The 17589-nt window shown below is 41.2% G+C and overlaps 1 protein-coding gene across 1 annotated transcript in view; it reads left to right on the top strand.

The window, feature by feature from the left end:
• FRAS1 (Fraser extracellular matrix complex subunit 1) overlaps window positions 1-17589 on the top strand; it is a 420760-nt gene that overhangs the window by 178670 nt on the left and 224501 nt on the right. Inside the window, exons 15-17 of the mRNA XM_072745521.1 lie at window positions 9343-9486; window positions 15041-15181; window positions 16774-16914. Of these exons, the coding sequence (XP_072601622.1) occupies window positions 9343-9486; window positions 15041-15181; window positions 16774-16914 (426 nt within the window). The remainder of the gene's footprint in view (window positions 1-9342; window positions 9487-15040; window positions 15182-16773; window positions 16915-17589) is intronic.

Here is a 17589-nt window from a genome sequence, read left to right as displayed (position 1 = left end):
CCTAGGATACAGAGTGAATGGATAGAAAACTGTCCCCTGGGGGTTAAAGAACTTACTTTCTCAGTGGGAGAGGAGTTTCAGTATAAAAGTATATAGATAATTTCAGATACATACTACTCTGAAATCATTATTATCAGTGCTACAAAGGCAGTTTTAAAAGGTGTATTATAGGAAGTGAGTGATTATTGAGACAGGGACAGGTTTCATACTTCTGAATTCCCCATAGTGCTAAGCACTTATAACGTCCTCTGGAATAATTTTTGACTGAGAAAAGTGTAATAAACCATTGCATGGAGGAGAGAGGACAGGAATATACAGGCATGCCTAGACTTTGGCTTACTGGTGACATAACTTCCATTTAGCTTCTATTATTTACTTCTTGTCAGCAATTCTGGCTAGGTGTAGCCTCAGGAAGATTCCAGAATCTCTATTTTTCCTGCTTCTCATTTCTTCCCTTTGTCTCCTTCCTCTTCAAGATAGTAGAGTGCCTTATCAGTGCTGGAAGGGTTACTCTTTTTAAAAGAATGAAAAACAAAACAAAACAAAAAAAAACAAATATTATTGGAACTCGAGTAGTACCCATGGAATGTTTTAGGCCAGTCAGAAGGCTGGACAACAGGATTGCCCTCCCAGAATGTGTACATTTCTTGAGTGAACTAGACTCAAGGAAACAGGTGACAATGATATTCCAAGTCCTCTCCCTCTTTGGATGTTCATGTAAAAGTTAAATGGAGAGAAAGTAAAAGCAGCTGGCAGTGTTGTGCCTGGGACCTTTGCTGTGGCAGGGGACTAGCTATATTTGGCATTTGCCTGTGTTGCTTATAGACCCTTGCTGTGTATGTCAAAAGATAAATGACAGACAAAAGTATCACATACCAGCAGAGAAAGCCTGCCACAAATGCAAGGGAGGTTATCTTCTAGACGGATCCCATTCTTCCCGACAAATCTGAACCCCCAAGTATTTTAGCTATGGATTACAAACTAGTGACAAGTCTTCTGGCTTTCTGTCCAGTTCGTAGGGTTCTCAGTATTTTAGGTAGACTATATGGCATACATTCCTTGTCTCTTTTTCCTATTCTCCACCCTGACGCTCTCCCTACACAATCTTCCCCTCCCTTTCTAGGCTGTCCACAGAGCACACAGCACCTCCATGTTATCACTGTTGAGATCTGAGCAGGCTATGTTAGTGCTACCAGGAAGTCTGAGAACTTTCCTCATCAAAAACTTGGTTTTGGTTAGTGGTCCCTCTGGCTTTTCAATTTCTGTAGACAAATAGACTAAAGGTATCAGTGGAGAAATCAATAGCCATTTAAGAAATAGCGGCTGAGAAAAAAAACAAAAACAAAAAACCAGGAGTCCTACCAGCTGTGGGTTGCCAATGGTCACAGTGGATGAGTGGAATCTGAGAGTTCTGTTTGGCTCATCAAGCTGGACTGAGATGGTCACTGCATTTGAAATCTCTTGCAATGTACTTGTGTTGTAGATTTAGAAGTATAGGCAGAGGGGCAGGAGAGAGAAAGGATAACTTTAAGAACATTCCTCGTGAGCTGAATGTCTGCCATCATCCTCTGACTTACATACCAGTGAAAAGCTGGCCTGCTTGTAAAAATCTCTCTCCACGTGGCCCTGCCAAAGCCTCCGCCAGCTAGGAAGTCATCCCTTTGGTTCAAGCTCTACAAAGACCCTGCTAAAAATTCAAATATATTACCTAAGATGAGTAAATCATTCAGCTGTATCACAAATGTGGTTAATATATTAATTAGGTATTTACCTAGCATGTGTCTTAAGGAAGAGGGCTACAGGCTTTTTTCCCCCCTCCCCCTTGAGTAATTGATTTTTCCCTAAGTATGAAATGAATTCATGTTTATTACAAAAAATAATTTGACAAAGTCAGTCAAATTCAAGGAATAATAAAAAATCAGCAAAAATCCCTGACTTAAACTCTCCCAAATTACTACTGTCAGTTTTTTGGTGAATGTCTATCCAATTTATGAAAGTGTATGTGTGTGTGTTATGTGCACACACACATTTATTTTTCAAAGGTAAAAATCACACTCTCTATATATAGTTTTGTTGCCTGTTTTCCCATGTTATTTATTATCCTTCTACAAAATCTTTTTAAAGCTGTTTTATAACTTTCCATCTGGGGCTATGCAAGAATTCATTCAGCCAGTCCTCTGTGGTTTGACATTTATTCCTAATTCTTCCATTATCATAAATAACTGTGATGCAAACATTTTTAGTAGAAGTTGTGGTAAACATATTTGATTAGAATACATTCTTAGACCTGTGATTGCCAGGTCCAAGGGTATATATGTACTATTTGAAGCCTCTGGCACCTTAATATGTGGCAGTCCTTTTTTTTAAAAGATTTATTTATTTATTCATGAGAGACACAGAGAGAGAGGCAGAGACACAGGCAGAGGGAGAAACAGGCTCCATGCAGGGAGCCTGATGCAGGACTCAATCTTGGGACCCCGGGATCACACCTTGAGCCAAAGGCAGATGCTCAACCACTGAGCCACCCAGGTGCCCCTGTCACAGTCCTTTGAAAAAGTTGTAACTTGTACTCCTACTAGACACAAATGAATGCCTGCTTCCTACCACCCTCATCAGCACTAGGTGTTATGATTCTTCTGGTTTGTCAAGTTGGTTGATGTAAAATGGAATCTTGTTTAATTTTTTTCTTTTATTGATTTTTGGGATTCACATGAGGAAGTTTGACTTCATCTTACTTATCAGCTCATTCTCATGATTAGCCTGGGCCAGTTATTTCTCTTGCTTATCTATCTATGCCTGTCATTCTGCCTGTCTATTCCTTTTGTTCCCATGACCTATTACCATTTCTCTTCCGCCCCAGCTTCCCACTTAAGTAACTATTCTAATGCAATTTAATATGTGTTGTGTGTGTGTGTGCTCAATTTTAAATATTCATAAATATTAGTAGGTAGGTATTTCATTCTTATCCTTTTTTTATTCTAAACACTTTATTTTTTAAAGAGCAGGTTTAGGTTCATAGCAAAGTAAAAAGGATGGCACAGAGATTTCCCGTTTGCTCCCTGCCCTCACACATGCATGACCCACCCCATTATCAACCATTGTCCAGTGGTCTGGTTTATTTGTTATCTTGGTGAATCATTCATTCTCCTTTTTTTCTCCCAAAGCACTGTTTCTAAGATGCATACCGGTCACTGTATGTACAGATAACCAATTGCATGCAGCTGTTGCTCTCCTGCTTATTTTGCATATCTCTACCTGTTTATGAAGCTAAAGAGTTTTTTTAAATGTGTTTGCTTTTTTTTCCGTTATGAACTCACTCAAGTACAAATGGGTTTTCAGAATGTATGGAGACCCATTTCAGGATGTCAAGTTTTCTGTTGGCACAGGGAGGCAGGTTGAAGATAGAAACCCAGCCTGGAGAGGACAGAAGTTTAGAGTAAAAGGATCAAATGTATGATTACTCCCATGAACTTCCTTTCCTCTTAAACTTGTCTGGCATTTGTGTTTCTTAGACAAGTAGCCTTGGCCTCCTGTGGGGCTGTGTTGGAGGAAAGGAGAGTCATCTGGCCAGCATCTGGTCTTCTCTGAAGACAGTTACCAAGCTATTTTCAGTGGCTTTCCACAGGACTTTTGTTGATGTGTTGTAGAGATCATAAGAGAAGGCCTTTAAAGTATGAGCACCCCTGAGAAAGTCTGGAGTCCCTTCTTGTAACTGCTGGAATAATCAACAAGGACTCTCCTTTGGTCCTTTCTAAGTGAACCTACCTTTCCCATAGTCTTTCCCGTCCTTTCCTCTTCTGTTTTCTGCTGTACTTTAATCTGCTCTCTTTATAGTTATATTGCCTTTGACACCAGTTGAGACAAGATGTACTTGATCTCTCAGGGTATGCCACTCATTGGATCATGTACGACATTCTCTGCTTTCTCAAATATGTCATCTCCCCATACCTTCATGAATTACATGCAAGAAATGTTATTCCCACTTTGCAGATTAAGAAAGCAAGGAACAGTGAAATTGAGTATAAGATAGAACATTTTTTTCATCCAACAAGAGCTTCTTATTGGAAATGTACCCATTGTCTCCTGATAATACTTTAGAACTTGGCAAGTTCTTCCTGGTCATTTATGTGATGAGAATGGAAGCTAGCGATTGCTACAAAATAAATATGGACCACAATGAAGGAATTTGACTTGTGGATGATGTAGCTGCTTGTACCTGCAGTTTGGGCTGCTTCTGTGTAGTTGCCAGTGAAAACCCCCTTGGCTGTTTGGAAAGCTGAACTGCAGCCTCACTGATGAACCTTAAAAGGCCTGCTGATCAAGTGTGCCAATTTCCTGGGAATGACAGGGAAACCGATTCCAAAAGGCCTTGGAAAAGGTAAAGAACTAAGGCTCCTTCTTCCTGCGGGGCATTTTGAACTGCAGGGTGAGGCTATTGTATCTGGATCCACTGCCTAGGGTCTGAGAAGGCTTCCTGAAAAATGAGAACTGGCCCATAGGAAGTGCCTTTAACACTATCCTGGAAAGGGATTGTATTTTATGCTTAGAGAAGCACAGGTTAAGGTTTTGTTGTTGTTGTTGTTGTTGTTGTTGTTGTTGTTGTTTTTTACAGCAATCTTGTTTCAAAATTATCAAGTAACAAAAAGAAGTTTCTTATTTTTAAAGTAGGGTTTCAAAATAGAGTTGCCAAAAGAAAAGTAACTCATTCCTTTTCATTTTGAAATGAATTGCTCAGCAAGCCAACACATGTCTTGCTATGCTTTAGAAAAGTCAGGGCTTTCCTAAATAAATTATCTACTGCATGTAAGATATGAAGATGTTTTTCTCTCATTAGCCCTCTTTTAAAATTTATTGCCACATTTTCACAATATGCAATTCAAACCCTGGGTGATCTGAAATGATTGCTGAGAGAAATTATGATGAAAAGCCAGGGAGTGACCTTCTATTTTTCATAATAACCCAGGTATAATAAAAGCCACATGTAAAATAAGCCTGGAAGAATAGGTTATCTTTAGTAGCATATGTTCAGTGTTAGAAATTAGAAATCAATTGCAAAACACAGTAGGAGTATGTCATTATAAGAAATGATAGTTAAAAATAAAAAAAGAAAAGAAAAAGAAAAAGAAAAACGACAGCTCAGCATAGTCCCATACTGAAGAAATAAAGATCCCGTCTGCTGTCTTGCCTGACCATCGAACATGGCTTTTGGGGGATCCCTGAGTGGCGCAGGGGTTTAGCGCCTGCCTTTGGCCCAGGGCGCAATCCTGGAGACCCGGGATCGAATCCCACGTCGGGCTCCCGGTGCATGGAGCCAGCTTCTCCCTCTGCCTATGTCTCTGCTTTTCTCTTTCTCTCTGTGACTATCATAAAAAAAAAAAAAAAAAAAAAAAAAAAAACTTTATAAAAAAAAAAAAAAGAACATTCCTTTTGTTTACTATTGAAACAGAGAAGGCCTGGCCTCCCATTTGGTACTCTGTATAAATGTAGCATAAGTATTTGTCATAAGTCGATTTGGACACCAGCATTTATTAGGTAAATTTACAGCCTCAAGTTTATCTCCCCTAATTTATCATATGTTCAGACTATGACCTCCTGGTTAGTTGTTGCCATGTAGAAGGAAACTGATGTAATGACTCCCTCATAACCAGTAAAAAAAAAAAAAAAAAAAAAAAAAAAAAAAATCTGTGTGTTCATTTAACATACATTTAATGAATACTGACTTTTTTATTTTTTGATTTTTTTTTTTTTTTGAATACTGACTTTGTAGCAATTATCAATCTGGACACTGGGGGTTTGAGATGATTCAAACATGGCCCCAGTTTTGGAGGATATTATATTCCATTGAAAGGGATTGATCTGTAACCAAATTGATTAGGACAGTAGGAGAAATAGTCTAAGAGGGTATGTACAACTTTCTGTAGAACACAGAGGAAGGAGTGACTGTTTGGACAAATTTAGCAAAGCTTTCCAAAAGTAGTGACGACTTGAGCCTCTTGAGTGTAACCAGGATTACAAGGGCTATGGAAGGAGCTAGAGACATTGCCAACTGGGTGAATCCTGCATAGGGCAACCAGAGCTCACGAACAGACACATGGCATGCTTAGGGTAGCCTGCTCCATAGACCTGGCCTGCTTGAGGGAGGTAGCAGAGGCAGGGCTGAAATGTTAGGAGCAGCTCAGTTTGTGGCAAGCCTGAGTGCTGTCCCTAAGCCTGTAGCCTGTATCCTGCTCATCCTTTAGCCCTGTTCTGATTGGCAACACTAGAAATAATGTTAAAAAAATATTTAAGTACTATGGCACAGATCAGATTGGTCAGAAGGTAGGGGGTTGCTGGAGACTCTCTCCTGTGTCAGACCTTTCAGTTCCTGGAGCACAGTTTCTTGCAGGCTTCCCAGAGATGAAGCCAGAGTATTATCCTCTCCCCACTGCAGAGAAAACTCTCTAAGAAGCAAAATTTACTAAATCTCTTAGAGATGAAGTCCAAGGCCCTACTTGGCCACCCATGACATTTGTGATCTGGCCCTTGCTGTCTTATTTCCCATGATCCTCTCAGGCACTTGCTCACCAGTGTAGTTTGTGCAATGATACCAATAAGCTCAAGTGATGGGTGGTTTAAATGTTCTCTCCAGTAGGCTTCTGATCTGTGGTTAGCTGGGAAGGCCCCACAGGCTAATCACAGCACCTTGTATGTGTAGGTGTTTCTGTTGAACATTGGATGGATTCGCCTGGCATACCTTCTTAGGAATGAAATTTGTTTTTTTGTTTGTTTTGTTTTTTAGGTAATGACTTTTTTAAAAATATATAATGGCTTTGAATTAACTCCTGAGTCAGTAAGACAGAGGCACAAACATGGATAGACACTTTTTTTTAAAATTTAATTTATTTGTTAATTATTATTAATATTATTAATTTGCATTGGAGACACAGAGAGAGAGAGGCAGAGACACAGGCAGAGGGAGAAACAGGCTCCATGCAGGGAGCCCGATGTGGAACTTGATCCTGCGACCCCAGGATCACGCCCTGAGCCAAAGGCAGACGCTCAACCACTGAGTCACCCAGGCGTCCCCAGGGGTAGACGCTTTAGATGATGACTATAGCAGTAAGTGAAGAGTAGCTGAGTGAGTAAATGACAGATTTCATGTATGTTCAGGGTAGAATTTGTTACTGGGATCTTTAATCCACATTTTAAATTATGATATATTAGCTTATCCTAATATTAGCAGTGTCTCATGTAACACATGAAATATAAATAAGGTGTTAAATATTAATGAAATACCAAATGTAGAGTACCAAGCAGTTAGTTAACTAAGTGGAAATGGATTCTGCCCATATGAAGCTTACAGTTTAGCAAGGGAACCAAATTGTAAACAAGTAAACTTTCCTCCATTTCTGTTTTTCACCTGCTGTTGTCATCTCTTGCCTGGACCAGAGCAGTGGACTCTGTGCTGGCCTCTCTGCCTACATGTAAGTCCTTAAAACCTCTCTACACAGCAGCCAGAGAGAGCTTTTAAAATCAAGACTTGTGTTGATCTTGCTTAACCCCTTTTGAAATTTCATATTAGACTTAGGATAAAATCTTAATTTCTTTCCTTGATCTTAAAGGTCAAGTTTGATTGGGCCCCTGCCTGTCCCTCCAGCCATGAATCAGGCTACTGTGCCCCATCATTCCTCACTATGCCCCTCTGTGCCTTGCTGGTCCATCTGTGTCCACGAGCTTCAACTACAGGGGTTGCCTTCAGTTCCTTGAACCCCTGAGCTCCTTTCCTTCTAAGGACTTCATTGGTGCTCTTTTCTGGCTCTCCCAGGGCTTACAACTTCTCATCCTTTAGATCCACCTAAAGTTGGTTCCTTTCACCCCCACCACTCTCTTTATCGAAGAGCCCTTCTTAACATTTCTTAAGGGGGAAAAGGGGCAGAAGGAGAGGGAGAGAGGAAATCTTAAGCAGGCTCCACGCCCAGTGCCACACCTGACATGAGGTTCGATCTCACAACCCTGAGATCTCAGATCATGATCTGAGCTGATATCGAGAGTCAGACATGTAACTGACTGAGTCACCCAGGTGCCTCATGGCATTTAACAGAATTTGTAATTATCTCTGAATTTGTTGGGGGAGAAGAGTTGTTTGAAATTAAGGCTTTCCTGTGTGGTTTCAAGCTGCAAGGAGAGGATTAGATCTTGAGATTCATAATGCAGGTACCCTTTTCTGATTCTGTAAGGATACCTAATTAAATTACTTAGGTATACAATTCCCAAGTCTCTTCCAATCAGTGGAGGCTTTTTCCCTACCAGTTTTGGTCAAAATGAATAGCTTTGCAAAACAGGCTGTGCTGGGAAACCTGGGTGGCGCAGCGGTTTAGCGCCTGCCTTTGGCCCAGGGCGCGATCCTGGTGCATGGAGCCTGCTTCTCCCTCTGCCTGTGTCTCTGCCTCTCTCTCTCTGTGTGACTATTATAAAGAAATAAAAATTAAAAAAAATAAATAAATAAACAGGCTGTGCTCTTCTGTGAAGCAAATATTTTGAAAATTAGGATGTGTTAACAGAAGTATAGGTTGGGGTTAGCCATCAGATAGTTAACCAAATTTTAATATACTCATTGACTCAGAATAGGCCTCTTTTTACAGACATGTCAAGGTGAAAAGCAAGCATGAATAGTAAAATCAAATGCTGGAAGAGGAGGACATTTTGAGAACAGCTGTGGTTTAGGAACAATGTATGGCTAGGAAGTTAAGTTGTAAGAGAAAGGTACCTCAAGGTACATGTGGAGAGCAGAAGCTAGTGTCGGGGGAACCAGAGACTGGGGGAGGGGAGGACTAGAAGAGTACTGAGGGAGGACAGAAGGGCAGGGGAAAGGGGTGGGATAGACAGAGAGAGAAGACAGGGATGGAAAGTGGGGAGAGAGCAGTAGAAATCAAGCAGTACCAGGTCTTTCAAGGTCTAATCAAAGATGAGAGTACATGGCATCCTGATTCTTCATGATGTTGGACATAGGAGCAGCAATCCAGTAATACTTCATTGGCAAGGTGATAGAAAGCCATCTGATTTCATTAGATAGGGCATCTTTGTCTAGAAAATTATAGTTCCCTTTCCTGTGATTCCCATTACTCAAAGCCTCTGATTTCTTGTTGCAAGTCTCCTTGCAGTAATTGACTGAAGTTGTACTTCTGCCCAACAGAAATATTAATTTTAGGGAGGGGGTGTTCTCCTGCGGTATATATATGTGCATAGAGATTTAGGAATGAAGGCTCCAATAGCCTCCTTATGGATTCTAAAACTTTTGGAAGAAAAATTGCAACCAGTCCTTTCCACTGTAGATTATTCACTGATTTTGCTGTTTGCCTGCAGTCTGCCATGAGTCCTGTACTGCCTGCTGGGGTCCGACAGCAAAGCACTGCATGGGCTGCAGAGACCCCCTCCAAGTGCTGAGGGAGGGCAGCTGCGAGAGCAGCTGTGGAGTCGGGTTCTACAACAAGCAGGGGATCTGCAGTGGTAAGTGCCTGGCTTTGTATACCATAGCATCTTTTTTTCTTCCAGCATCCCTGGTTTTATTCAAATCATATAACATTTCTTTTACTCAACAAATATGCAAATGACTGCTAACATTGATAAGTGTTTCAGTAGTTTATAAAACACTTTTTTCCAACTGGTAGGATCGCCTTTCACACCCCCACTTCACAAGAGCTTTTTAGGTTAGGGTGTTCATTCTAGCCTCATCCTGTGACACTCAGGCTGCTTGCTCCAGACTCACAGCTGTAAGGAGAGCTGTGCTTCCTTCTTCTAAGTTCCAAACTCTACATCCATGCCAGACTGCCTTCCGAATATGCATGGAGACAAAGATGCTCCTAGACCAGCCAGTGGCTGACCTACCTTTGTGTTGGTGTCACTGACTTAAAGCTGAGGCTGTTACCGTGTATTCTATCTTTAATGTCCATGGCATGGTGGCAAGAGTTAACCCAGTGTAGTGCTTCCTTCCAAGTGCTTTATAAGCATTAACCCACTGAGGCAGGAAAGTAACTTGGGCAAGTTACATAATCTGTCATGTTTTAGTTTCCCTTTTGTAGGACAGGAGTAATAGTAGCCACTGTGGTAGACAGAATAATGGCCCCTGCAAGCTGTCTACATGCTAATAGCCAGAATTTGTGAATACACTTCCTTAGACGGCAGAAGGGACTCTGTAGGAGTAATTAAGTTAAGGATCCTGAGTTGGGGGTGACTATCTTGGATTATCTGGGTGGGCCAGTGTAACCACAGGGTCCTTCTAGAAGGGAGGGTGGGAGTCTGAAAAGGCGATTTGAGACAGAAGCAGGAGTCAGGGTGATGCCAAGAAGGGGCAGTGAGCATGTAGGCAGCCTCTAGAATTGGGGAAGAGACAAGGAAATAGATTTGCCCTTAGGGCTTCCAGAAGGAATGCAGCCCTGCTGATGCCTTGACTTTAGGATTTCTGACCTCTAACATAATAAATTTGTGTTGTTTTAAGCCACTGAGTTCATGGTGATTTGTCCCAGTAGCAGCGGGACTTTAACACACGCCCAGCTCAGAAAGCTGTTGGGAGGCCTGAGTTGATACAGGCAGGCATTTAGCACAGTACCTGGCACTGTATAAGTGCTGTGTTTGGTGTCTATTCCTCACAACAGTTGCAGGAGGTAATTACTATTATCATCCTCATTTTTCAGATGAGACAAAGGTTAAGAAGCTTGCTTAAGGTCACATAGCTAATAAGGGGCAGAGTTGGGATTCAAGCCTTCATCTTCTGGCTTTAGATCTTACCTGCCTCCTAACTGTTCTACTGGCTATAATGAGATACCTCTCTATGCACCTCTGCTACTTCTCCCTCCCTTCTCCTTCTCCTCTACCTTGATCCTCTTCTGCCCCTTTCTCCCTATCTTCCTGTGAGCCTTTGGATCAGCTACTGCCCTTTGGCTCAGCCACAGGTAGGCACCTGAGAGTGAATGGGTTTGAATTGAGTTTACTGTGATGGTCATACCTATAGAAAGGCTGTGATGACTTTTTTTTATATATAATGAAATCCACTAAATCAATAAAAATGTGCAGCCCATAGAACTTTCTTGAGTTATTGTCTTTGTTTTGTTTACTGAGCAGGGCAACAGCAAAAATGAGATGATCTTTGGGACTTGACAAATCCACTTGTCTTGGAGAAGAGAGATAGTCCCTGGCAGCTACTTGCTTAAAGCTGTGCAGAGATCCATCAGCTCACTGGTGTGAAAAATTTCACTTGATGTGAACAAGTCACAGGTGGCTTTTGTGTGGATGCAGGAGAGAATAAGGAAAGAAAGGCCAGGCTGCTGTATTTTAATCTTTTTCTGCCAGCATCACTTTCCTACTCAATTAAGCCAAATGTGTTCTCTAAAGGTCAGCAGATGTCAAGTTTGCACTAATCTAAAGGCATGTAGCCTGTAAGTACGCAAGGAAGGTGGCTACTATCACTGATGAGGGCTGGTGACCCTGATCTGCTACTGAGATGGTATATCTGGATTGAGAAAGCAACTTTTGCTGGGGAAGTGGTTATTTAAAAGGAGGGATTTTAAAAAATGAGGGATTAGTGTGAGCCTTGAGGCGGTGAGGGGTGGAAATCTACTTGGGCTGAGAGATTGGATGAAGAAAGCCAGAGCTCCTTGCTGACTGGATGAATTAAAAAAGAAGACTACTGCACAGGTGCTTAGGGAGAGAGTATACATCTGAAATACTATCTATATACATTTTGAAACAAAGCATCAGAAAAAAAAAAATCTTCCGGATAGGAGGATGGGCCATTGCTGACAGTCAGCCAGGGAATCAGTTGATCAACAAGTAATTAATGACCACCTGCTGTGCGCTTAGCATGATGCAAGACTTTGTGATACCATTGACATTGACCCACAGGCTTTTGATAAACACTGCAGTTTACACTTTTTATAAAATTCTTAAGAGTTCTCTAAGTTTGTATCAGATTCCTTCAGAAGTGTTCGTATAAATATTTTCTAAAACTTCAGTGAACCAAGTCCCTGATTGGTATCAGAATGTTAATTAAAATGTCTGATGCTGATAATGCTGACTTATTTCCAGTTCAATTTAGTGCTATTCAAGATAAAGACCAGCTGGTATTGGTTTAATAATTTATAACTGAGCAGCCCATATCTATAGAAATCTCAAAGTCAAGTGCTGAGAAAAATCCAGCACAACCTGTCTTACACAGTGGTATGCCCTGGCTGAAAAAATTTACAGCAACCAAGTTCATTGGTGGTTCATGCTTTGAGTTTTATAAATGTTAGATATAAAGGTTGTGGAAATTCAAAGGAGAAAAACCTCCTCATTCTTTAGTCTTTTAAGTATTTGTGCTATTATGAAGGGCTTTTCTAACTCTAGCTAACATAATAAATTAAGTTTAGAGGTTTATGTTAGCATTCTGTCTCCCTTCCTCCTCTCTTTTCTTTTCTTTTTCCTTAATTTTATACTCATTTTCCTTCCTTGCCAAGGGAACGCTTTAATTTTTTATAAATATTTAATTAATTTATTTAGAGAGAGGGCATGCATGCATGCAATCCCTCCTTTTATTTTTATTTATTTATTTTTTTTAACAGTCCGTACTTTTGTTTATTGAATGCAGCATTCGCTGGTCACATTGCAACTTAGTACAAACAGCTTCGCCGAGAGTAGGCGTGGACTCTTGTTCTCATCAATGTAAACACAACATTAATATTGAAGATTCAAGAAAATGGGTAAAAAGTCTAGTGTCTCCTCAATCCGTGTAATGGTAAAGGTGCTTGCCAACCCCCCGGCCCCCGCCCCCGACAGGTCCCAGAGGGAGCCTGAGGCCGTGACCTTGTCCCAGCCACAGGGAGGTGGCATGAACACAGAGGAACCCAAGGCCTTCTTCCCGAAGGTCTCCAGATGGAAACATGGGTCTTCAGAATTGGGCTTGTGTGAACTACTGCAGTTCTTCTAAAGCCTGAGAGGTTGGTGCCTTCCGTGTGCACCGCAAGAGTCCCTTCAGAGCCTTTTCCCCACAAACCGGTCATGGCCAATAGCATATGTGACCAGTTGTAGAACCACTGGTCTTGGTATTTCCGCAGTCTCTGTCTTAGCCCCTGGATTCTGGAGAGTAGGGGATTCAAAGTCACGGGGGCCTCGGTGATAATCCTGAAGAAGGCTGCCCATGTCTAAATATTGGCCAAAGACTCTCCTACTTGTTGCTGGGCCACTGCTGATGGGGGCATGCTGGATGAGGCAGCGGATTCTCCTTCAGAGCCTTAAAAGATCAGGTTTTCTATTTTGGATTCCCAGACCAAAAACAAACAGACAAAATCCCCCCAAACAAAAACAAATCAAAGCAAAACAACAGTGTCCTTGAGGATAAAGAACCAACCAGCCCCACCTCCAGGTCCTACCAGGTATAATGTCCCCACTGGGTTTTCCCAAATGGTTGGTTCAGATCATTGGTTTGCCTCTCACCCTGGATACACAGCTAGATTGCAGGACACAAAAGAAAGTTTCCTCAAACGAAGAGACAGTTTTGCTTTTATTTCCTGGGATGGCTAACCCCCAGCACCCTGACTCCCCTTTCTTAAAAAGCAATGAGAACATCCTAAAGACCTGCTTGGTTTTGAGGCTTTGTGGTCGGATAACCCCTTTGCTCCCTCGAGCTCCTCTGTGTCTCATTCTTGAAGAGACTGTGTCGATGAGCTATTCTTCTGCATCCTGGGAATGTCAGATTGTGGAGCAGAGAGGCGCTGGCCGGATCCTTATCTCAGATCTCTATAGTGTGGGCGGCTTTGAATCCCTCCTTTTAAATAACTGCTTCACCCATATATGTCCTCATCTGTGAAGGGGAGGAGACAATCTTAAGCAGACCGTGTGCTGAGTGTGGAGCCTGACACCAGGCTCAATCTAACCACCCTGAGATCCTGACCTGAGCTAAAGCCAAGAGTCAGACATTCAATCGACTAAATGACCCAGGCACCCCTGTTTTAATTTTTTAAATCTTTTTGTTTTTATGGGCTCATGTAAAATGAGTATTCTTTTGAGTGTATACATCTTTTTTTTTTTTTTTCTTAAATAATATTGTGTTGGGCAGCCCAGGTGACTCAGTGGTTTAGTGCTGCCTTCAGTCCAGGGTGTGATCCTGGAGACCCCGGATTGAGTCCCATGTCGGGCTTCCTGTATGGAGCCTGCTTCTCCCTCTGCCTGTGTCTCTGCCCCTCTCTCTCTCTTTCTCTCTCTGTCTGTTGTGAATAAATAAATAAAATCTTTTAAAAATTGCATTATAGAGTTCATATTATTATTATTTTTTCACTCAGCATTGTTTTAAGAGTCCCCTGTGTTGCTATGTCATCTAGCCTTTTACTTCTCACTGCTGCCTAGTACTTCTTGGGCTGCATCCTCCATAGCTCACCCATCCACTGTTCATGACAGACTCCCCACTTCCTTCCATCCCCATGATGTCCCTAGAGCTTCAAACACACCCTTTCGTGAACCTGTGTGGAAGTTTCCCTGAGATGGGTAATCTGGGAGCAGAACTGTCAGTTTCTTAACTGTCCATGTTCTTTATTTGACTAAGTAATGCCAGGTAGTTCACCAGCATCTATACTCTGAAGTGTGACTCTTGTCTCATCTCCACATCCTTCTGCCATTTGGAATTATCAAGCTTCAGATTTTTTTTCTGGTTAATAGATATACTGGGACATCCTGTTTTATTTGCATTTTATGATTATTAATGAGTTTGAGAATATTTTCAGCTTTATTGGACTGGTGTCCCTACCTCCAAGCCTATTTTGACTTTAAATCACATATTAAATTGGATACACCGGTAGGTGTGCCTCAGAGTATTAGTTATGTTTGGCTCAATGAATAATTATCTGTTTTTCCTTCACTGTGAAAACAAAGCACAGAGTACTTTGAAATGTTGGAATCAAGGAAACAGAACTCAGCTGAGCAGCCAGAGAATGTGATTATCATGTTGATACCAACTGTGAACTTTGTAAAGAACAGACTTCTCTCCTCCCTTTGCTCATTACTGACTTTCTCTGGTGGATTTCCTCCCCCTTAGCTTGTGACCAATCCTGTAAGAGTTGTGGGCCCAATAGTCCCAGGTGTCTTACCTGTGCTGAGAAGACAGTATTGCATGATGGGAAATGCATTGCTGAATGCCCTGGTGGTTACTATGCTGAGGCCACTGGCAGATGCAAAGGTAAGACATGGGTAATCATTGTCATCATCGTCATCATCAAAAAGGGTTTAACACTCTTGACAACACTTGGCACTATCTGCTACTCACTTGGGAATTTGTATATATGATGGGAAGATGACAAATGAAAAAGAATGGCTTTTTCATTATGGAATCTGCGTGTATTTGGTGTGGGAGTGGGTGGATGCTATGGGACTTAAGTGATTAAGTGATTAATTGATACGCATACATCAATCATCATTAGAGATCAGTTGATCCTTTTCAGACCAAAGAACATCTTTAAGATCCTCATATAGTCCTTGTGTACTCATAAACCATAACTAACTTAGGTTGTAGATATAATAGAATCATTTCTTAGGTGGCATATATGGGCAACAACATATCACAAAAATAAAATAAAAAATAAATCATGTTTGAGCTTGTAAAGCCAAAGTCTGTATCTATTGAAAATTTGGTCTTATGTGCTATTTATATAGTTTCTTTCAGATGTATACGACTTTAACTATGAAACATTCTTATTTGAGAGTTTATAAATTTCTTCTTATATACACTTGTGTCTTTCCTTACAGACAACTAGGGGACCTTACTGCTGCCTGGGATACCTAGTTACCCGTCTCCTCCAAAAGAAACATGCGTATTCTCACTTACACCTATAGTGTGGGTTAGTGGCGGAATACTTAGATCTGTCCCACAGCCTTATCAATCTCTCTCTTGTCTGCCAACCTCTTTACTCAACCAATTCCACAACATCCTGCCCTCAAGGGTCTCATTCCATTTCCACACTCCCCTCTCCCAGCTCTTGCTCATTGTTCTCTGCAGTCTTCTAGTATCTCAACCCTGTCCCCTCGGACAGGCCATGGTACCATCTGTAAATCAGAATCAGAGATGTCCCACTGTTATCACCCAGGACTAAAGCAGCAGAGATGCTGGTCTGACACTGTCATATGTAAAGATTGTTTAATGTAATTCTTACTTAAAATCCTACAATGTCAGACCTAGAAGTATCTTAAATGATCATTCAGTCCAGCCTCACAGTGCATATGCCAAGGAACCTAGGCCTGGTGAGACCCTGACTTGGCTAAGGAGATAGATAAATTAGTGGACAAGCCAGCCAAAATTCTGGTGCTTCCAGCACTCAGATGCATAAACTTTTCACTCTTCCCTATTCAGGTAGGGCGTTTTAGGTTCAGAAAGACTGAGGGCTAACTCTCAGTTTTGCTACTGATTAGCTCTGTGATCTTGGGTGAATTTTAAAAAATTTCCTAAGACTTCAGTTTTGTCATCTGCAAAACCTCATCATTGCTATGAAGATTAAATGCAGCAAAGTGTATACACCACTTAATAGTGGAGAAATAGAAACACTAAATAAAGGGTAGTTAATAATAGAACATGGATAAAAGATGGGTAAAGGGTCACTGTGGGCAGTTATGGGTGTAATATGACCTCCTAAAACATCTTTCCCCTTGATTTGGTGTGACAGCTGAATGGGATTGAGAGTGATATAGGAGGGGCTTCCTGGCACATAAGGAGCCCAGCCGAGAGTAGGGTCTCTAATCATTTGGGTTCCATGGTGTCCCTCTCACTCTCTCCCTCAGTTTGTCATAATTCATGTGCCAGTTGCTCTGGACCCACGGGCTCACACTGCACAGCCTGCATCCAGCCCCAGGCTTTGCGCCAAGGCCGCTGCCTTTCCAGCTGTGGAGAGGGCTTCTACCCTGACCATGGGGTCTGCAAAGGTACTGTTGGTGTCACTATCATTCTTAAGAGACGTTTCTGTCACAAGGACAATGTTTTGAGTTCCTTTTCAGTGCACTTTTCCCTATAGTGTATCTTATATGGCTATGCATGCATTATGTTCTTTTCTTTTTCATTGCCAGGGGATAATCTGAAAAAAATCACATTGAGATATTTGTGATGACACCCCAAAATTAACGATTTTTCTGGCCATCTTTGAGAGGATTGCCATTTTCTTTACCGTATATTAAGACAAAACCAAACTCTTACTTCCTCTTTTTCCCTGTTCTCCTAGCATTGCTAATATTTCTCTTAGTCTTTATTTTGTATTTCCCTGAAGAACTTTTTTTGTTAATGTTATAGCCAAGCAAACGAAGTTAGTAGCAATGCCTCTGGGCTGACGGAAATGGAAACTCTTAAATAGCTGTTTGCCAAAAGGGCTTTGGGCTCATTGGGAGGGCAGGATCATTTTCTTTTGAAACTAGAACATTTGGGAGCAAACAATATAATTAGGTGAAATTAATTTATATGTATTTATATGTAGGGCACCTTGGAAAAGAGTTTGAGAATAATTATAAGAATGTATATATCTTTATATATATTATATATGCATAAATTGTCATATATTTCAAATATATACATATATTTTTATATTTTTATTTAAATACATATATGTA

This window comes from Vulpes vulpes, unplaced genomic scaffold (assembly GCF_048418805.1).
Source record: "Vulpes vulpes isolate BD-2025 unplaced genomic scaffold, VulVul3 u000000899, whole genome shotgun sequence".
Taxonomy (NCBI): domain Eukaryota; kingdom Metazoa; phylum Chordata; class Mammalia; order Carnivora; family Canidae; genus Vulpes; species Vulpes vulpes.
Note: the sequence above shows the minus strand (reverse complement) of the source record. Positions and strands in the feature narration are given on the sequence as shown.